Source organism: Eubalaena glacialis, chromosome 1, assembly GCF_028564815.1.
Source record: "Eubalaena glacialis isolate mEubGla1 chromosome 1, mEubGla1.1.hap2.+ XY, whole genome shotgun sequence".
In the NCBI taxonomy this organism is placed as follows: domain Eukaryota; kingdom Metazoa; phylum Chordata; class Mammalia; order Artiodactyla; family Balaenidae; genus Eubalaena; species Eubalaena glacialis.
This window is the reverse complement of record NC_083716.1, coordinates 154,204,732-154,227,262: the sequence shown is the minus strand read 5'-3', so window position 1 is coordinate 154,227,262 and position 22,531 is coordinate 154,204,732. Positions and strand designations below refer to the sequence as shown.

At 37.3% G+C, this 22,531-nt stretch overlaps 1 protein-coding gene across 5 annotated transcripts in view; it reads left to right on the top strand.

Moving 5' to 3' along the window:
- ZEB2 (zinc finger E-box binding homeobox 2) overlaps positions 1-22,531 on the top strand; it is a 127,954-nt gene that overhangs the window by 82,362 nt on the left and 23,061 nt on the right. For 3 of the 5 annotated variants that reach the window (XM_061183645.1, XM_061183650.1, XM_061183657.1), the window contains exons 3-4: positions 5,508-5,765; positions 10,926-10,997. In XM_061183645.1, the coding sequence (XP_061039628.1) occupies positions 5,508-5,765; positions 10,926-10,997 (330 nt within the window). The remainder of the gene's footprint in view (positions 1-5,507; positions 5,766-10,925; positions 10,998-22,531) is intronic. The other 2 variants (XM_061183664.1, XM_061183670.1) reach the window with 1 other exon arrangement.

Genomic DNA, 22,531 nt, shown 5'->3' with positions numbered 1-22,531 from the left:
ATCAAACTCTGTGGGCAAGGGGGAGGAATAAAAGGCTAGGGTTCAGGTGAAGAGTCTTAGGATGTCCCCCAACATTTACCACACATAAAGACATTCTAAGAATGCAACTAGACCATAACCCAGTGGCTCAAATGTAAATGTTCTCCAAGCATCTAAGAGATTTAGGAAACCAAATGACTCATAAAATTCCAAGGTCTTCTTTTAAACTTTAAGCCATATTACCAGAAGAGACATTTTTAAAATGAGGTTACATGTCTATCTCACATATTAGCTGAAGGATGAATCGTACTCTCTCCCACCATGGGCCTGCTACTTGATACGTTTGCAAGTGAAATTTTAAGTGAAGGACCAACACCAAAACTGTGACTGGCACACATTCAGATCTTCTCATTTCACTTAGAGCTACCACATAGCTCATCATCAGACAAGACACTGGAGCCATGGTCCCGTCTTTATTATTATTTCAGTGGTTCTCAGTGTTTCATGCTCCACAAGCTGCAATCACGCATGCAATTTCGTAGGCTTCTTGTGGCAACCTCATAGACAGGGAACGCATTACCATTATTTTTTCCCATTTATACCAAGTTTCCTTGGATGATAGGCCAAGGCCACACAGCTGGTTACGTATTGGGACTGGGACAAGAAGACAGGTCTTCAAGCTCGTAATCCTGGGAACTGCCTCTTTATTTCTATTGTTTCCAAACTATTGTGGGAAACATGGGTGTATTGTTAGATTCTGGTAATTGATCAAATTGGTCGGCTTCTATAACTCAGAGGGATCCATGAAAGTAACAATCATCAAAACAATTTAAAATTAAGCAACAATCTTCATTTGGGGGGCATAAAACCCCCCAAAGTCCCAGGGATTTCCATTCCTTTACTCTGATCATGTGGAGTTTAAATTTAGATTGCATTCTTCGCTGGGAATGTGTATTATCATGTATATGTCCATGTGGCTGTTACCTGCCCGAAGATGTGCTTTCAGCCTCCAGCTTTGCCACTAAGTGGCTGCAGGGCCTTACATGAGTCATTTGACCTCATTGTACCTGTATTACCTCCTTTGTCAAATGTCCAGGGTTGACTTCGTGTCCTTCTAGCACTACAGTTTTACAATGCTCTGTCTCCAAATAGATAGTAAGCTTCCTGAGGTGAGAATAGCGCATCCCTGTGTCCTCTGGACTCAACACATTGCAGGTATTAAATAAATGTTTGATGATGTCATCGAAAGACTTATTGGCACACTTAGCTTGAGTGGAGTTATAGAAAATCATTATTGACCACCTTATTAACAATTAACTGTCTATAATCTGCATATGTAATTTTCCTTTACATCAATAAAACGTCTGCTTCTGGTGAAGGTGAAGTATTGCCCCTTAATATCAGTTCTTTTGCATGTTAATACATTAGCAACTGATATCTTATTTGTACTGTAACTGACAGAATAATGTAGAGAAAGCATATAAGTATGAAAAGGGGTTAGTTAGGTAACATTGTATAGGGCATCTTCAAAACAACAGTTCTGGTATTTCAAATGTCAAGCTAATTATCAGCAATGTTTAAATGCTGTGATAGGCCATTTTTTGCAAATGCTGAAATTTTCCGTCAGGTATGGACATTATAAAAATGTCACGTTTTGCTACTATTCTGTTACATGTCACCAGAATACAAAATCTGAAAAAAAGTTAGATCAGTAGACAGTAAAGAGAAACCATTATTTGTTTTGCATATGATTGTAAAATTAATTGGTCTGGTGATAAAATTTAGAGTATTGTTTACTTAGAAGGAAGAATAGAGAGGATTTAATATAATGCAATCTGGTGAGGTAAAAATAATGCTTATTATACATAAACTATGAAGCCTTTTAAATATAGGTTTTTAGTAATGCACATTCAGATATATCTTTGCAGGCCCATTTGCTATAAAGGAAATTTAAGTATCAGCTTTATACCCTTTGGTAACCCCGTATTACACATACAGTTTTAGAGAAAATGAAACTTTAATATGATTCCACATAAAATGATGAACCATGCCAATAATTCATATGCACTTCATATGCAAATAGTTTTATCCATCAATTATTATGTAAACATGGTATCACATGGCAAATTTCCCTGTAATACAGTACAGTACCTGTATATAATTATGGGTGCATTTTGCCAATGCAACTGTTACACAGAATTGTAATTAATTCCTCTGAAGATTACTGGGAGAGTTTTGGATACTGATGCTGTTTTTGGACATTTATTACTGCTTTTTAGTTGGCTTTTTGCTGTGCCTCAGAGACAGATGTAAAATTAGTGTCTATTTTGAGCCAGCAAACAGTACATCTTTCCTCTTGTTTATTGAATTGCAGAAAGGAATTCTTTGGGCTCCCACTTCTTTGTGGTTTTGAAGTAACCGTCTGTTTTTCTGCCAGCCATGTAGCTCTAATACATGTACAAAATTTTGCTGAGACTCATGCAAGGGGTGGCTTATTTGGCCTAATGTAAGGACCGAGTAGAACTTTGCTACATGTTTAGGTGGTTCTGTGCTTTTGAATGTTGAATAAAAAATATGTATCATAAGTTTAAAAGTTGACACAGAACTAATATATTCTGACCGATGACCCTCATTTAAAACCAGTATACGTTGGTTATTATACAAAATGGAATCTCTTCTTTGCAGAGACAAAGCTACATTATTAAGATCCCTTATGCCAATGGGGATGATGGTGGGCAAAAAAATGAAAACAGGAACAAATGGGAAAATGAGCTTATTTTATTTCCTAATGCAAATGGAGGTAAACCCATCATGTCCTGGCCATTCTATAGTAAGAATATTTTGTGGTGAAAATTTCCCCAGTGCTTACACTTGGCAAATCCACTGACTAGACTTGAGAGAAACATTTAAAGGAAAATCCTGGGCATTTAGAAGCGGGGGGATGAGGTGGGGAGCAGGAAAGTGCCATGCCCGTATTAACGGATTTAATTTTGATTGTCAGAAGGTCAACCAGAAAGAACAGAATGAAATTATCTACTCTGAGTTCAGATACAGAAACTTTGTTATGAATTGTTTTACCTGGATTTTTTAAAAGTGGGGGTAAGATACCAACATAATGGTTCTGGGAAGCCATCCAATGGGAATGGACACCCTAGTTAACACACTCTGGAAAAGATGGCACACTGCTTCTGTAAGTGAACTTGACAGCAGTTATTTATTTAGTTTACAAGTATTTACTACTATTTGTGAGCGAGAACCCTAAAGGTTGTGAAGTATTGTTGCCCTGTGAAGGTGATGGATGCTGTACTCCTGACCCTATATGGTGAGACATGACTTCATTGCTTGTTTAGATTGTTCTGATATTTGGGACTCCTCAAGGGCTGTTCATAAATCATTTATCTCTCTTCTTTTTTTTTTTCCACAAGAAAATATTTCAATTGTATTGCTGCAGGAACACTCACGTGTCACACGGGATATTGTGGTCCATGCAGAAAAAGACCTTAAAAGGCATGGTTGTTTTTCCAGGATAAAGGCCTTTTAATGCCTGTCCAGCCTTAGATAATTTTATTCACTCCTTCTGGACCTTTCTTTATTCCTCCTGTGCCCAGAGATCAGTTTTTAGGAGGTGGGTTGAAAGCTTCCCAGGCCTCCGGAGCTTTTGTTATAACCCCACCACTCTCACCAGCCCCCCACCTCCGCCCCGAAGTCAGCGTTCAGAACATTTGTAAAGAATCTTCTGCTTGTTGCTAAGAAATGGTTAAATCTCAGTCACCAGGAAAAAAAAAAAAAAAAAAAAAAGCACATTATTGATTGTACTAAGGTATATCTGGACCACACAGCTAGAGCAGAGATGTTAGAATATCTCTCTTTTTGTAGATCTGAGGGCATTACCCAGCCTGAACTTGCCTAAGCCCTTGTGGTCACACCTCTTGAAAAGGTTTTGTTTCCCCCGTCAATTGGTATTCAAACCAGGTCAGCAGATTCTGTTTGCCCGGCTCCGCTGCCGTTTTCATTTTAATTTGCACCTGTTGTGCAGTTGTTCCGAAGGCAAGTGCAGACCCGCGGATTATACAAAGATCATATTATGAGCAGATATGCACGGTGTAATCTTTTTGTCCCCAGCCTCACATGACAGAAAAAATCTCTCTCTTTTTGTTCCTTTTTTACTCCCTGGGAACCTGTCAAAGCAAACAGATATGACTGACTAAAATTTGTAACTAGACATGTTTCCAGAATTCTCCAAAAGCATTATGAACCTGACTCACAATCCTTTTCATTTTTTTCCTCCTTTTCTGCCACTTTTGTATAATCCGATAGCTGGCAAGAGCCACTTGAGATAGCTCAGTTGATAACTTAGCAGAGGATTGCATTATTAGGCGCAGAGAAATCAAAATGAACCTGAAAATTGTTTGTGCTTTTTTTTTTCCACGGGCTCCTTTTTATTTTCTTTCTTTCTTTCTCTCTCCCTCTTGTTCCCATGATGTCATGGTTCTAACTTGTTTTTTTGTGTGTGTTTCTGGAGAGTTGGGTTAACAGTTCTTGGCAATGCTGTGTGTGCGTAACGGCTGGTGTGTTTCTCTAGCTGAGCTAATGCCCCGTGTTTATTACTCTAATCTTTCTTGTCTGGTGGTAAAGTGGACAATTTATGTACTAGCATGTAGGCCGAGAGCCTGTGAGGGCTGACTAATTCAGAAACAGCCACCTTCAATTGAGTTCACAGACCTTATTTACAGGCTGTCTATTTTAAGAAAAGCTACTGAGCATTGCTGGGGCTGAGGGCTGCAAAAGCAGCCCGCCGGTTCTCGTGAGTTATTTTAACATTTGTGTTGGTCTTGCCTGTGTCACTTTGAAATCTTCTGTAATTATGGCGCTATGAAGACATCTCAATAGTAGTATTAATGGCCCAGAAGATATGGCTTTTCCTCATTTTCTGCTTAAAAGATTGGGATATAAATGGCCTTAGCACATGATGGTTGACGTAGAAGCAACAGTGAACCTTTCAGATTGAGCAGGTTTGTGTACGTGTTCATGTATTTGAGTAAATAGATGGACGTTGTGTGTGTGTGTGTGTGCGTCTACCATTTCTAGGAATAAAACCACAGCTAATATAGTGAAGGCATGTCATATTTATAGTACAACATTTCATAGTAAACACTCCATGTCACTAAACTAATAAAATTGTCAATTGCAGATCTATTTCATAAGTTTGTGTGGAGTGTCAAAAGTGCGTATTGCAATATGTCTCCACGTATATAGGCATATTTTTGAGTATATGCGCTTCTGTGGCTTTTGAAATTTTCCCATCTTTTTAGCAAAAAACTATTTCAAATCAGAAAGAGTACCCAGGTATAACTGAATAAGAATAAAAATGCTAAAGCATGAAAGATATTCATTATATTTTCCCGACATGGTTGAGTAATTAAGTTACGGAAATACCAATTATTTTCCATTTAACTAAGCAATCAGGGAGTGACTGATATTTTTCAACAGAGTGTTTAGAGTGTGTGTGTTCTGTGCTTTCTCTTCAGTGGTGAATTATGACAATGTAGTGGACACGGGTTCCGAAACCGACGAGGAGGACAAGCTTCAGATCGCTGAGGAGGACGGGATTGCTAACCCTCTGGACCAGGAGAGGAGTCCAGCTAGCGTGCCCAACCATGAGTCCTCCCCTCACGGGAGCCAGGCTCTACTGCCGAGAGAGGAGGAGGAAGATGAGATAAGAGAGGGTGGAGTGGAACATACCTGGCACAACAACGACATTCTCCCAGCCTCTGTAGATGGTCCAGGTAAGTGTCTAAAACAACTTGGCCCCTTCCTGTGCCATCTACCTAGTGGAGCGTCCACAACCAAATCGTTAAAATATTTCTTTCCAGAGCCCTCGCAGAATAGAGATACCAAAGCTGGTGACAGATTATGAAGTGATAGTCGTGTTATCACATTACAGCACTACTGACATCTTAGGAAGGGATTATGTTTCCGTCTGGACGCAAGTTGAACATGAACTACATTTTAAACACACAACGTGAAGGATTTGCACCACATGTACAATGTGCCAATTATACAACACCATCAAGAGCTATCCTCTCAGGATGGAAACTGGAAGCAAACATAAAAGCTCACAACTAATATGTATTTGAAAGTTTTGTGTAGTGATACAAACCAAATAACTGTCAGTTTAACAGTAGTTTCAGTGTCTGTCTGACACCTCCTATTGTAATTCAACCATCTAATCATTCCCTTTTGTTAAGTGTGAATGTGATTTCACACTTCTACCTGGTCAGGTAGCTTTCTTTCTTATTATTTAACAGCTAAGTACTTGATAATGATGCTTGCTGTTTGGTGGGAATCTCTGGGGAAGTAGAAATGGTCCAAGGCCAACTCTAATAAAAATAAGGTGAATTATATTCAAACTAAAACTTCAGATGCCACCGTGAAAATGGAAATGTCATGGTCTAAAATTCACTTAGGATGAAACATCACCAAGGTATGAAATGATTAACAAACTAAAGGAGAATTAATCATACCCCCCTAAACTCCCTCTGCTGATCTCTACTTGGTAAGGTGGCCTGTAAAATTTTTTTTAATGACCCTTCTAATTCAAACCTTCATGTCTCCTTAATCTCTGTTCCAAGACCCAGTGAGTGCTATCATGATTTACTCCACCTTACGTTTTTTTTCCTCATGATATATATAACAATAGCAGTTTTATAAATAGGTGAAGTGGGTGGGAAGGAAATAAGTAAGCACAAGAGTCTACCTGTATGCTATTGTGATGTCGCGGACTATAAAACATCGAACATAGGCAGAGTAATTGTTTGGTATACTGGAAGGAGGATACTAAAAGTACTTCCACTACTAAAGAAAATTAAATGTGAAAAAAAGAGAAAAGAAGACCGATGGCAGTTTGAGTGTAGTGTATTTGTTTTTCGTTTTCCTAACATACCGTGCCAAGTTTTGTACTCTTTCTGTTTCCAATTTTGCTTTCGGTGAAGGTTTCTTGAATCTCAGCAATCCCACACATAAACATTTATCGTTATATCCATTAAGACTTAAGGTTTTAGATTTTCAACTATGAGGGAGAACTCAGCCAAAGATGCTTGAAAGATAAATACGTTTAATTAGGGGCAGAGGATGATCATTAAAGGAAGTCTGACTGCTGCAGAAGTCATTAACAATCTTAAATGAAATTTTTATTTTTATGATAGCCATTTACATGTATAATAAGAGCCAATGATTCTTGGGAGCAGTGTGACAGAAACAGAGTGTGGCGAGAACTCATGTAAGACATACTATTTAAATGAGCTGGTGTTAGCTATTCATATTTGTTAATGAACTAGATATGCAGGGCTATAAGAATGAATGTTCTGATGCTTTAAATTTTAATATCTAGAAATCAAGGGTAAGGATCAATTACTAGAATTTCCACCCTTAAAGGAATAATTATTAACGATATAACAAATGTACAGCTCCAAACTTCTGAAAAAAAAAAGTTTAATTAAAAAAAATTAAGATCAGGAGTTGAAAAACAGCCAAAACAGCCATGTCAAGCTGTAGTAGTCTGTGATCATGGCAGCTTTTTGTGTTGGTCATGGATCATAATTCTAAATGTTTTAATATACAATAATCCATATGAATGCATTACAGACCCTGTTATCACCTGTAGTTAATGGTGCCTGTGATACAAATGAACAGGCTGTTCTTTGCTCTTACCTTTATGGTAAATAAACTAGCATTCTGGAGTCACAATAATTAAATAAAATGTAAATCCCTAATCTCATTTGGCTATTTGGACCAAGAAAGTTACCCAGCTATTACCTGTCTGGTTCTAATGATTAGTAATGATTTATTGTTCTTTTTTTTTTTATTGTTCCAAAAGTGCTCTGATGTGGTGCCTTGATGTCTAATGAAAAGAAATTGGTCTTAAAAAGCTACTCATTGTTTATCCTGACTCTTAGATAACACATTTTTCTTCTGATAAAATATTTTTCTTATTTATTGTTCAAAACATACAATATAGACAATAATTCTAATTCTGGTGCTGTTTTATTTAGTAGTGTTTTATCCCTGGTGCCTGGCAGTCTACCATCATACCTCAGCACATAGCTTTACTCTGAGATAAGCCCCCTCTCTTTCGCTCTCTCTCCCATGCTTTCTGTAGTTTGTCTGCAGGATGCAGGTTTTCCACTGAAGAGTGCAGTGGAGTTCTTACTGTGCCTTTCCGGTTCCAGCACAATCAAAGTTTTGTGTTTAGAATTGTCCTTGACATTCTTTCGTCCCACAATGGGGTGGACACAGTGTGCTGGAAACCATGACATCATTATCATTGACACAGACTTAAATAAATCACCTGCATCTTGGCCTCTTTCTGCTTATTCAAGGATTCTTCATCTTGAGGAAGAAAGTGCTCTTTATTTTTATAAACCTTCATCCCAAGGGTGACTGGAAAACGCAAACTTTTACAAGTGTTTTAAAAACAAATATACTATGTGGTTTTAGCCACAGTATGCTGAGTCAGAGGTGTCTTGGGAAAAAATGTTTAAGGTTAGGCGTGAGGCAGAAAGACAGCCAGGATTGCCTTTAGTTCAGGGGGGGATACTCCTAACCCACGTTATGATGTCCTTCTGAATATGGATTCATGTGAAACTTAATTAAATAGGCATATGCATAGTACTTCAAATACATACCTGAGCTTGATGTTCAAAAAAGAAAAAGCTTGATGCTCAGTAAATTGAAGCAAAGTACATTCTGGGTAAAAGTGACACCATCTCAGTTGCACAATCTTTGGTAAAAGAGGGTTATAGCTAAAGTATTACTACAGAATGCAGGACACACTAAGTGCCAACTACACATGTGAATACGCAGCATTTAATAATTTGGGAAGCAACCACCTCCTGTAACTTCTTTTTACGTTTTCATAAGAAAATGACAATGGGGAAGGAAGTGCAGCAGAAATCTTGAACATTACCACTATTATGCAAAAAAAAAAAAAAAAATGCTGTTAACTGTTTTCCCCTCAGTGACTTGATCTCTCAGATGGAAAACTTATGATTCTTCTGACTCTTGGCTACCAGAAATCACATGAGAGGAGCGAGGAAGAAAGACACAAAAGTTATATTTATATCTAGTACTGAACTTCTCAGAAATACCTTAATTTAATTCCTTGCAGAGACTAATAAAAATATCAGATGAGGGAACCTTTTAACCAATCCATTATTATAATTGACAATACAGTATTGCTGTATATTGAACTCCTAAATGTTTTATGCAAAATGTCCCTGTGAAAATATTCCTTAAATAAGGGAGAAGTCCAGGGCCAAGAATGAATTTAAAGTGGTCGTAGAATTTAAACAAATACCATTCAAATTATCTGACTAGTATTATGCCCAGTGGCATTAAATTAGCATCTATTTATATCTGTGTACTTTACCTTAAGAGGCTCATAATTTTTCAGTTCTGATGCCATAAACAGATATGCTGCAGGATACTACTTGAAAAACATATATTTTAATTTTGTTGTAACATTTGCTAGAATCTGTTTTTCTACCAAATAATTATAACTAGAATGTGATAAGCAAAAATGGTCAGGATAAATTTGGGAATTCACGGAGTCCTATTTATAAAGTTTCTCTTGTTTTAAACAAAATGATTATCACAGAGAGATATTCATCCTGGATCATGTTTGGTTCTCATTAGTATTGTTATTGTAAAAATAAAAAATTTAAAAGTCCATGTTTAATTTACTTTCTTGCAGGATTTTTAACTGTCAGCTGTCCTTCTCTGCCTTCACATATTCTACAATGTGGTAGGCAGAAAATTTGAGAGTTCTCCTACTTTACAGACTCTTCCCATTTTAAAATATTACAATTTTAGAAGATGACCTTTTATCATTTATAGATCTTCAACTTCAGTGTTACGTATTTTCATCTTCATCAGAACATTGAGCTGTTCTTTTTTTTTTTTTTTTTTTTTTTATTTATTTTTGGCTGTGTTGGGTCTTCGTTTCTGTGCGAGGGCTTTCTCTAGTTGCGGCGAGCGGGGGCGACTCTTCATCGCGGTGCGCGGGCCTCTCACTATCGCGGCCTCTCTTGTTGTGGAGCACAGGCTCCAGATGCGCAGGCTCAGTAGTTGTGGCTCACGGGCCTAGTTGCTCCGCGGCATGTGGGATCTTCCCAGACCAGGGCTCGAACCCGTGTCCCCTACATTGGCAGGCAGATTCTCAACCACTGCGCCACCAGGGAAGCCCCTGAGCTGTTCTTATAGCTATGTTTTTCCTCAGAAAATGGCTATGACTCCCTACTGGGGAATTAACGGTAAGGAAGAAAGATATTTATGGAGTGGTAGGAAAAGGAATAAGGAAAATATGTTTTAGAAGTTTATATAAAACAGTGAAACAGGTGTTTTCAGTACCTCTGGGATGCTTGTTTTATAAACTGGGCATTTCAAGTTTTGGTATGTAGAATTAGGTTCTTTAAAATTTCGCTTGCATAGATTAGCACCATCATAGCTACTCCAAGGAAGGACAAAAAGCATGGAAATAAAATAAGAAATTCTGACTTCTCTCTGATAATCCAGTGTTACCAGAGGCATGGCAGCCAGCGTGCCTCTTCGTCAGTACAAATACTTAGTTGCTTTTGACTCTTATTGAAAAAATAATATCTTCCCCCCTGTTTGTCACTAGAACTGCCACTAGAAGAAAAGGCTTTCGTTTGCCCCAAATAAGCACCTCTGTTTTTCACAGCTTGCAGTAATGCTTAAAGTAAATAAGTTCTTGTGCAGCTAGCACTATTGGATTCATTCAGTTGCCTGAACAAAGCTATTGTTTAGAGGTTTACAACAAGCCTTTTCTGTTTCCTTTAAAAGAATCTTCCTTGTTCCTGTGGTAGGCATGCTTAGTATAGTAAGCCTTTCTACAATTTTCAAATGCTAAAGATAATCTTCCCCCACAGAAGAAATGAAGGAAGACTATGACACTATGGGGCCGGAAGCCACGATCCAGACCACAGTTAACAATGGTACAGGTAAGTAAGTTTACCACGCCAAGGTCATGTTTGTCCTGCGTCATGTGGATTTAGTGAGTCAGGGACAGAAACGCTGACCCATCCATTTGTATGTCTGTGATTTAACAATTAAGTCAGACTTTACAGGTCTCTTGTTTTGTTTCAAATCAGAATTCTCTGTTTTGGTATTTTATTCAGCAAATATATCTTTTATTCTTAAACCCTAATTTGCCTGTGAAAGTTAAGAAAACTGAACTGGATTTTTTAAAAAATCTTTTCAAAGCCTGAGTTGGGCAAATTTCTGGTAGTAATTTTTATTTTAAAAGACTGCATAAGTATAATTTGAAAATTATAATATAATATGCCTCTTCCAGTCACCACTTGATATTAGTCATTGAGATTCAAATGATATGGTGTAATTTAGATTGTAAAATGTTTCTTCAGAAAGACAAACCAAAATTCTGTGAACATGCCTCATAAAAACTGATCATCTGAGTTCCTTTTTATCCTATCTTCATTTTATTTCTCAGTACCTTCTAGTTCCTCTAAATAATATTTTCCAGGCAAAAGTTTCATAAAGAATAGACAATTTCACTTCTTTTTAATGAAGGTAAAAAATTGCAGTAGGAAGGTAGTAAGTGGTGCTTTGTTTTATTCTGCTACTGCTGTAGAATGGAGTTTCAGGACAATTGTGACCTTCCATGTTCTCTCCCAAAAACTGAACAGCATACTCCTCTCACACCCTCTCACGTCACTAGTGCAAATTTACACTGACTCACTATGTTTATCTCTCTTTTCCTGGATAAGGCTAAGTATTTTTGGTGTTCCAAACAATCCTTCATACCACCATCAAAAATATTACCATAGTGCCCAGTATAAGGTTAACTTCTAAAGCAAAAGCCAAAAAAAAAAAAAAAATCACATAACTATTTCCACTCAACTCACCAACGAAAACAAGTCGCAGTTTTATGAAGTTTTAGAAATGTAAATAATTAAGATCATATTCATATCTCCCTTATGTTGAAACACATCACAATAGACTATTCATGCTGTGTTTCTATTTAGAATGCCCTTATTAATAACTTACCACGCACTAATTTACATTCTTGGATATAAAATAAGAGAAATAATAAAAAACTATTGTAAATTTTCTTTCATTTGAATAATGTCAATTTAAGGTACAAAAATGAAACTGTACAATATGGGATTATGGAAAAGGTATAGAATTAGGAACCTATAATCCTGGTTTTTAGCTACAGCTCTGGCAATAACTAGATTGCAACCTTGGGCAAGTCAATTGCCCTTCTTGGCATTCAGTTTCCACATCTGAAAAATGAATAGATTGCACTAGTTGCTTGTTAAGAATATTTCTAGTTTTAATATTCTATGTTGTAGGGGTACCATCACTGTGTAAAATAGAAACAAGATAAAATAACTTCTTATAAAAACACAATAATAAAGAGATACTACAAATTAGATATTTTCTGTAATGTCCCAACTCATAGGATCAAAAATGGCTTCATGTTCCTTTTAAAGACAATTGTTAAATTTCAACCTCAAGCATAAATAAACTCTAATTTCATTAACTTTATAGGCATTTAAAGTGTCACTATTCCACAAAGTGACAATTTACTAGCTGTTTTATACACTTAAGGTCTAAAGTGGGGTTAATAAAAATGGTTCCTATTCAGAAGATTTAAAAATCAATTTCGAATGTTCCTTCACATAGCCTTAAGATTTGCCTTTTCCCATACTATTTACTATTCCTTATAGTTCATATGTATTCAGTCAATAAATAGATCAGTAAGTATTCATTGAGTGTCTTCTGTTTATTCACTTTTGTGTGCACATGTTCTGGAAGATGGGCCAGGAAATCTTAGACATGGCTATTATTTAATTTGGAAGATGAGACCAACACACAAGAAAAAATAATAAGCAATAAGTGAAAATGTGTGATAAATATGCAACAAATAGTAGGAACTATAATTATTTCAAATTACAGAAATATGAGAGATCCTATGGGGTGAATATTCAGAAAAGGCTTCATGAAGGAGGTGAAATTTGAACTAAGTTCCTTTTCAGTAGTCATGAAGGAGTGAGGAAGGTCCTTCTAGAAGAACAGGAGTGTGTAAGCCAAGGAAAGAAATTGTAATATCTATTCAGAGGATAGCAAGTAAAAGGATTTGGCTGAATCAGGGGGTCCTAGGAGGCAATTCATGGGAAATGAAGCTGGACATGTAAGTTAAATGTAAACGGAGAATGTAAAGCAACAAACCGAAGAGTTTGGGGCATGTTATACTACCGTGATTTCTGTGAAGAAAAACTAGACTTTGAGAGACCAACTGGAAGTCATTGTAGTTATTCAGGTGTGAAGTGACAAAAAGCCTGTCCTCGGGTGGCGACAGTGGTGAAATTAGTAACATGACTTCTTAACCAATTGATTCTCTGGGTGATGGAATCAAAATGGCTTCAGGATTACACATCTGCATGTTTAGAACATGGCAAATACTTGCTATTTCTAGATAAACAGGAAAAGGATCCAATTTTGAGAAGACCTTGAGCTTGTCTTTAGACAAGTATTTTCATATAAAAGTTATATAAATGTGTATATATATATATATATATATATATATATACACACATATATATATATATATACACATATATATGTATATGAATGTTCATTGGAAATGAGGAATTGAAACCCAGGAAGTCAGGGCTAGAGATAAAGATTTGAGAGTCATGCAAATATATTCAGATGGTATTTAACATCATGGGACTAAGGCATTTACAATAAATATACTGAAACATGTAGAAAGCTGAGGCCAGGGCTTCTGGTGAGTAAGGAGAAAAATCAAATTCATTAAAAGAAAAAAGATTAAGAGACAGAAAAAAATTAAATATCCAGGAGACAAAGAAAGTTTCAAAAGTAGACAATGGTCAATTGAATCAAAAGATTCAAATAACTACGACTGAAAGAATGCTGAGCAAATACATTGGACTTGGTAATTAGGAATTTACTGGTGACCCTCAGCTTAGAACTCTGGCCTTTTAGAGAATAACACATATTTCTTCCCAACCATAAGTTTACTGCTTCTTATCCCTAGCATCTTTTTGGATGCTAAAAACATGTGGAATTGAAATAAGACATCTTTAATGGTTGAAGTTGCTTATTAATGGAGTATCTCTTTCTCCCCACATAGGTCCTACTGATCAAGGTCAAGCTATTGGCTGACCTTCCTCTCCAGCCATCCCAACCTATAGTGATATCTTCCTCCAATGAACTCTTATAGAATGAATCAGCTGACCTTGCTGTAGATGCTATAGTGTGTTGTAACTTAATGTATTGTCTTTTCCAAATTAGATTGCAAACTCTGAGAACACATATGGGTTTTAGGCTACCACATTGTCTATGAGAGTGCCTTAAAATTAATAGGGTCTCAACAAATATGTTTTTTTTTTTAATTTATTTTATTTATGTATTTATTTTTGGCTGCATTGGGTCTTCGTTGCTGCACATGGGCTTTCTCTAGTTGTGTCGACGGGCTTCTCGTTGAGGTGGCTTCTCTTGTTGCAGAGCACAGGCTCCAGGTGCACAGGCTCAGCAGTTGTGGCACACGGGCTCAGTAGTTGTGGCTCGTGGGCTCTAGAGCGCAGGCTCCGTAGTTGTGGCGCACGGGCCCAGTCGCTCCATGGCATGTGGGATCTTCCCGGCCCAGGGCTCGAACCGGCGTCCCCTGCATTGGCAGGCGGATTCTTAACCACTGCGCCACCAGGGAAGCCCAACAAATATGTTTTTATTAGTGAATGAATATGGAATTCTTTAATATCAGATACATTTTTTTAAAAATTTTATTTATTTATTTATTTATTTATTTATTTATAGCTGTGTTGGGTCTTCGTTTCTGTGCGAGGGCTTTCTCTAGTTGCGGCGAGCCGGGGCCACTCTTCATTGCGGTGCGCGGGCCTATCACTATCAGGGCCTCTCTTGTTGCGGAGCACAGGCTCCAGACGCGCAGGCTCAGCAATTGTGGCTCACGGGCCTAGTTGCTCCGCGGCATGTGGGATCTTCCCAGACCAGGGCTTGAACCCGTGTCCCCTGCATTGGCAGGCAGATTCTCAACCACTGCGCCACCAGGGAAGCCCCCATTTTTCTTTTTGAATCAAAGCAGAACAAACACATTGGAATAGATAAATTTTAAACAGGTTAAGCATATTTTCTGATAAAAAGTGTTGTTATTAACTGGAATAAGTTGTCAGGGGAAGACAAAGAAAATGTCTCTACTATTTCTGAATATTCAACACACAAATTTCATTCCTAACTGAAAGTAAGGAAAAGACCTCTAAATTTCCTACTCAAGTCTACAAATCTATTACATAGTAGGATTTAACCAAGTTCATATCAATGGATAGAGTAGTCTTTTAGAGTCTAAAAGTATCTCCTTCCTAGTATATTCTGCTGAGTTAAAATGTGTAGAAACCACTCATTCTTTCTTAGCCTGTCAGCATCATACACCTTCCTAAAGGCCATCTCTACCAGGAAGCCATCTGACAGTCTCCCACTCAAGATTAACCACTCATTCTTTTGAGGGTCATTCTCTCTCATATTATAATTAGCCACCTGCAGGTATGTTTCTCTCCACTAGATTGTAAGCTACTTGAGGGCAGGAATGATATGGGATTTTGGTCACTTTCTCACCACAGACCCTAGAATGGCCCTGAGTCAGAAAGAGTTTTTGAAGAAATGAGAGACAAACAGCACTTGAACTTTCCTATCACATTTCTGGGTTGACATACTTTTGACAGCTGACCTGAAATAATCAATCAGATATTTTCGTCTCCCATGATTCCAGTCCCCCAAATGAGAAAGACTCAGTTACATTTGACTGGTCTCTAGCCTTCATGTCCTCCTCTATTTAGTCTGTCCACATTCTTCCTATAACCCTTTTCTCATGGTCCAAATTCCCTTCTTAGCATCTTTAGTTGTCCCTCAGTACCTATAAGACAAAATCCACATTCTTCAGACAGGTATTGAGTGCCGTCCATTTCATACCAACAGTGTTGCATTCTTGTCAGGCCAAATCCCTTGGTAATATCAAAAAAGAATCACATTTATACCAACCTCTGAATCTCTGCCCATGCTATCCCTTGAGACCCTAATCTCTCACTCCCTTTCCTCCAATTATCCAAATTCTACCCACCTTTCTGTTCGTCAAGGCTAGCTCACCTCCCATTTCCTTAATGTGGTCATCCTTGAACACCCCCAAACCACATATATCTCTTCCTTGTCTGAAATCCCACAGCCCTCAGGTGCACACCACTAATTTTAGCATGTTGAATTGTTCCTCTTTATGTTGTTTGCACATATTTCACCTACTTAATTTCATGGAGACAAGCAGTTTCTTGAGCTATGAAATGGGGGTAAGTTAGTATGACCTTAGTATGTGCCCCCCAAATATTTGCTTTAATAAAAGGGCTAGTCCCTGTTTGCCTCAAAGTGCCCAGTACAGCAGTGAACACACATGGTATGCATTATGACTGGTAAAATGAATGAATGAATGAGCAAATGAATGAATGAACGAATATTAGGTGGAGAAGAAATGGACTCTGAGAAAGGAAGTCACAATAGGTGAAAACGTTCACTGTGAAGGGGATTAAGTCAAGTATCTTCAGAGAGTGAAACCAGGATTTAAGTCTCTGAAATCTACTTGTTAAAGGGAAAGAAAAACAGACTATCATTACTTTTTTACAGCAAAGTTAGATTAGCAGCATAGCAAAATTGATCTACAGCATATAAAGCATTGAAAACCCTGATTTATAGTAATAACTTTCTACATTGCATTTAATGTTTCTACATTGGTTTTAATGTTTTAAAATTTTTTAAATGTATGCTTTAACACGTAAAGAACACCTTTTCACAAAGAACTTTACATCTTCCAGATATTAATCAGGTTCAAAATCAGAATGAAATTATTATGTAGAATTTTTAAGAGTGTGTTTTAAAAGGTATTTTCTAAGAAGATTAGAGAAATGGAAAAACTTGGGAGCATTATAAACATGAGTTTGCCTACATGCTAGTAGTAACAAGGATCTATCTTAGGTGCACGGTGATCATTAGCATTAATGTGTTTCCACGTGCATATCAAGACCTAAATAAGCCCCTGATGTTTTCCTCTTTGACTGTGTGAGAGTTACCTTTACTCAATCTAGCACTCTTGTTTTAAAGGGCTATTAATAACCACCTGCATCTTTGCTTCCTTTGCTGGGAAGAGGAAAACACCTTACATCTAAGAACTGGGTAAGGCCAGTTGAGGTCTCAGTTCTTAATCTTATATAACACAAGAAAATTATTGTCCAAGAACTAACTGTACTGACTGTAACTAATAGTCATTAAACATGCTTCCAATATTTTAGGAATAATATATAAACGCTTTTACAGATAAAAAGGCAAAAGTTGTTTTGGGATGCTCTAGATTCTAGAGTCAGATAAACTACATTGGAATTTTGTCTCTACCAGTTACTAGTTACATGAACTTGAGTATAGAATAAGCCTTCATTCTACATCGGTAAAGTGGAAATAATGATTCCCTGTTTACAGAGTCTGACTGTAGCGATTAAATGGTATATCATTTTTAAAGGACCAAGTACAATGCCTAACATATACTAGATTCTCACCCTCTCTTGGTTATTTTTCTGGTTTGTTTGCATCTGCAAGTAAGCTTACCCATTTCTATTCATTAAGAAATAAATGCATTCTGAACTATTTCCTCCCTTTGTACTGGCTCCTCATTAACTTCTCTAGAATACCAAAATACAATATTTAACAAATTTGTAATGGAAGGACTAACCAGTCGATTCTGAGAAGCTTGGCCAATTAAATTCCTTTGACATCTTGGAAAACTACCCAGACAAGTTGTAGGACACATTTCTTTTCACTGCTCTGAGATTGCATTTGAAGTTAAAATAGAAAGATTAAGAAGGAATAGCTTAGTTTTCTATCTCTCTTCATCTTTATCTAGCACCTTTTTTTTAAATGTAGAAGAGGATTTAGTAGTATTTATAATGTTTGTGTATAAGGATGTTGAAAGCTGTCAAAGATTTTTCCTTCACTTGATCACTGACTAGCATCAGAAATCATATCTTTTTTTCCTTCTGTCCTGTATAACAATCAAATAAACAAATAATATTTGTCACTTGTTAACAACCACTAAAATATTTCCATTCGTTCTTTTCATAGTATTTGTTGTGTGCAGAATTGGAACTGAGGTTCAAGAAACAAAGGAAATAGAAGATATAGTCCTATACTTAAGGAATTCAAAGTCTTATGATGCCATTAGGAAAGACAAAAATCACAATGACATGAAGGCAAAAGTTACAAATAAGTAATTATAGCTTCATTAGCTATCCAGATCCATAGTCAATTTGGGAGACCCTACTAAGTACAAGGCATTTTTTTAGGCATCATGAAAGATACAGTGAACACTCACTGTCATTAATGACTTACATTCAATTGGGTAAATAAAACAATGGAAGATGAATAAGAAATGTGTGTATAACGTTTAGCACAATTTTAGGCATAATACATGTTCAATTGTTGCTAGTTATTATTATCAGTAATGATTATAATAATACATGGATTAAGATGTTTTATTTGAAATACAGAAAGCTATGTAGGTTCAAGTGAGAAGTTTTCAGTATTGCAGAGGGTTTCTGACAGAGAGTAGTGTCAAACATTAGAGACATGAAAATAGGGAGGTGACTTAAGAGACTGCACATTTCAGAGAAGGTTTTCTCCAGGACAAAGGCTTGTTGAACATGCCTCTGTGCAAAAAGAGAGACAGCAAAAATGGCCGAAAATGTAAAAGGAGAGGAGGCGAAAGATGGAGTAGGTTATCAGAAGAGTTGTGAGGGAATAGCTTTGGATGGTAGCCTTGGCTGTGGGCAGAGACACATCTTTTCTAGCAATAAGATCAAAAGAAGAAGGGAGAATTGTTGTAGAGAAATTTCGGTTGAATTTTAGGTAGTTGATGGAATTCACATCATTTAAGTTGCACTCTTTGAAGTAAGTAGGAAAAGATATCATCAATTGACAGTATGGGAATGGGAATAGGGTTGGAATCTTCAGGAATGGAAATTTAGAGTAATTGCTGTGGACAATGTATGGAGACTCAATTATCATCATGAAAGAGTATCCTAGTTTGATAACATAAACAGAAACAAGGCTATACAATTATTTACGTTTCTTTAAACATTTTTTATATTCTAGGAACAGAGAAATTGGGCTGGATTTTAGTTTCGCAAGGCCAGAATGACACAAGAACAAGGGGCGGGGATGGAAGTGCTTTCCAGCTTCAAGGTGAACTGAGGCAAGCAAAATCAGAATGGGTGAAATGGCCTGAGGGACTTGTCAGGGCCTGATTATCACAATGAAGTACCTGTTTCAGGGGATGAGGAACTGAATGATGCGGTGGGGCGACAGGCGACTGTCGCCTGTCGCCTTTCAGGGGCGACTCTCTGAAATCAGAGAGTGAAAGTTCCAAGTTTCGCTCAGAGAGATGGCATTGTCCCAGGGTTAGCCATACCAAGGGGTGGCTGGCCATCCCTGTTGTTGGACTAGAGAAAATTAGAGCACCACGCAGCCAGGATTCTGCACGGACTATCTTATGAGTAATGAAATTTCCCAGAATGACAATAATGACAGCCTGGGGTAAACATATTCATGGGATAAGTGTCATTTTACTTGATCTGTATAGGTTGTGTCCTAAGACATGATGGTGAAAATGGATGATATAGACTTCAAAAAATTACAGATTGGAGGCTTTTTGAGGGTCAAGGTTAAGTTTGCTCTTCCCCATGTTTCCCCTCGGTAGGTGCAGTGTTTATACAGCCTCGATGGTTGATAAACAAGTTGCTTGTTGAAACAAAGCATAAACGAATAAACAAAGAAATGATGAACAAATTAATAAAATAGGCATTCTGGTTTGAAATGGGGGTGTGAATGAAGGAGTTTGTTGACCCACCTGTGTGTCGCTCTGCGTGTTAAGACAGATGAAGGTGGGAATGGCTCTGCTGGAAGGGTCTGTGAGGGATGGAATATTATCAAGAGATGACACAGTTTCATTTAATCTGAAGAAGTGGAACTCATGTAGGAGGACATCACTAAGCATGTGGGGGGATAAACAAGTAATATGTGAAATGGGAAAGCAAAATGAACCATGAATAAAGTGTTTCTTGGTCTCTAGTCCTAAATTAAGCTTAAGACATTTTTTTTATTTACTAAAACCATAGTAGTTAGTATAAATTCTTCCTTTGCAAGATGTTTAATAAAGTTATTTTTGAATTGAGTGCCTTTTGCAACATGATTAAAATTAGGAAATATCAAAATGAGAAAAATACAATCCCTAAATATTAAATGGAAATTTTAAATAGGCATCGTAAGTGGAGCATTTGAAGAACTTCTGTGATGTTTTCCATTTTACCCCAGTAGACTTAGGTGCAGGTCACTCAGTCAAAAAATAAAACAAGTGCATAGCATTCAGAAGAGCAAGGATGTGAAAAGAAAAATAGAGAAAAAAAAGTTTAAAATATGATATTTTATTTACATTGAAGTTGGCATTTACATTGCCTTTCTCCCTATTAATTTTACAGTGTTATAATGTTGTTGTTTAGAGCTACTTACAAGTCAGAGCAATCATTGCAGCATCTAGGACCTATTCAAATTATATCCAATCAGTTAGGCAAGAAGAAAAACTAAAAAGGTGGGGTTGTCTCTCTCTCTGTCTTTCTCTCATATGGACTCATTATGATATAGTGTAAAGAGTAACGGTTTAAAAGTCAGGATGCATGAATTCCCCATCCAGCCCTACCAGAAATTATTTGTGTAATGTTCTATGAATCATTAGCTTCACTGTACCTTAGTTGTATCGTCTGTTAAGTGAGGACATTAGACTAGAAATTTTGGACTCCACCCACCCTACCCTTTCTTCTAATGAGATTTTACTGGGAAGCGTGAACAAAGGAAACAAAAAGCATGGGCTGTGCGAGTTGCCATGAGAGGGGGAGGTTCTCGGGGCTCCTGCCTCATGATCCTAGACCCAAGGCCAGGATCCTGGGTGTGCGACCTGCAGTCACACAGGGGCCTGCACTGGAAGGGCCTTGCCCTTGGTTTGATGCTCTACTGCCGCCATTTTGCACTGAGCCTGGCAAATTGTGTAGGCAGTCCTGCTTCTACCTCACAAAAGGTGTTAAGATAATCTCTGAGTATGAGCGCGATGGGAAGGGGTGGGATCAGGGATTCCCCGCCTGAAGTACCACATATAAACACCAATTCTGTTCAAGTGTACAGGATCCTTTGGCAATATCTCGGAAGCAACTGAATCCCAGGTAAAGATCTAGACCTAGATTGAAAATCTTGTTTGAGCCAGAAACACCGTGATACAAGGTATAACTCCCCCAAATTGGTAACGGGAGTGATAAGGTCGGTTAAGCCTCTTTAAGCATGAATTTTGTGTGTCATATCATTAGCATAGAAGAAAGTGGAGAAAAGAGTAAGAACGTTTTTGTACCTTTGTTGTCTTCTTGGTTTATAACTTCCAATTCCTCTTATTGCTCTTATATGGAGTTTAAGTTAAAATTTTTAATACAGCTAGCTTTCTTCTATGGGTAACAGAAGCCACACAAGTTTTATCATGAGGTATTTCTCAGCAAGAGTTGAGTTGGATGTATAGTGTTAATCAATTGTGCAAGATCAGCTTATCAGATAATTCAGTTTGTACCTAAATACTTAACAAGGAGAGAGTCCTGCTATTATAAAGCATGTCATTTTCTCCTTGTGTATAATATCAGTCACATTTTTATATGTTGGAAGAGTTTTGTCCTCCAGTCAGATCTGTCATGCATATCATCATTTTAAATTTTTTTAGTTAATTTCATACAATGAGTTTCTAAAAAGAACGTATAGAAAGAGATACGGTCTGAGGAGAGAAAGACAGAAGTAGCACTTGGCAGGTTAGACAGGAGGGTCATTTTCAGACTATAATCAGTGTACACCGAGAACAGCCTGTTACTTCCTGGCAAATGAATGCTGCAGTTTTATGAGCTTTGTTTGCAGTTAGGAACAGCTATCTCCACTTCACAGCAAGAGTTCCCACAAGAAATAACTGATATCCCAAGCTTCTTGAGTGTCTCCTTCATTCATTCAGCAAACATTTAATAAGCACTGTTTTCCTTGTGATATTGTCTGTGGTTTCCAGGCACCTCCGAAATATTTTTTCTTAATCTGTGTATATGGGTCCTCCATCAGAAAACTGTGTTGCTTTGAGTTTTTAATTGAAAAGAATACAGATAAAACTCTCTAGGCCTAGCCAGTGAATAAAAAAGCAAATTGATTAGGGCAAAGAATTAATTGAAATGATGCAATTCTGAAACTTCGAAGATTCCCTAGAAAGCATATACTAGCTCATTTTACAGAAGAAGATATTGAGATTAAAAAACGTAAGTAGCTGAGTCAAAATGAGTAGTCTAATAATTTTAAACCTGGTTTAATCATTCAATTA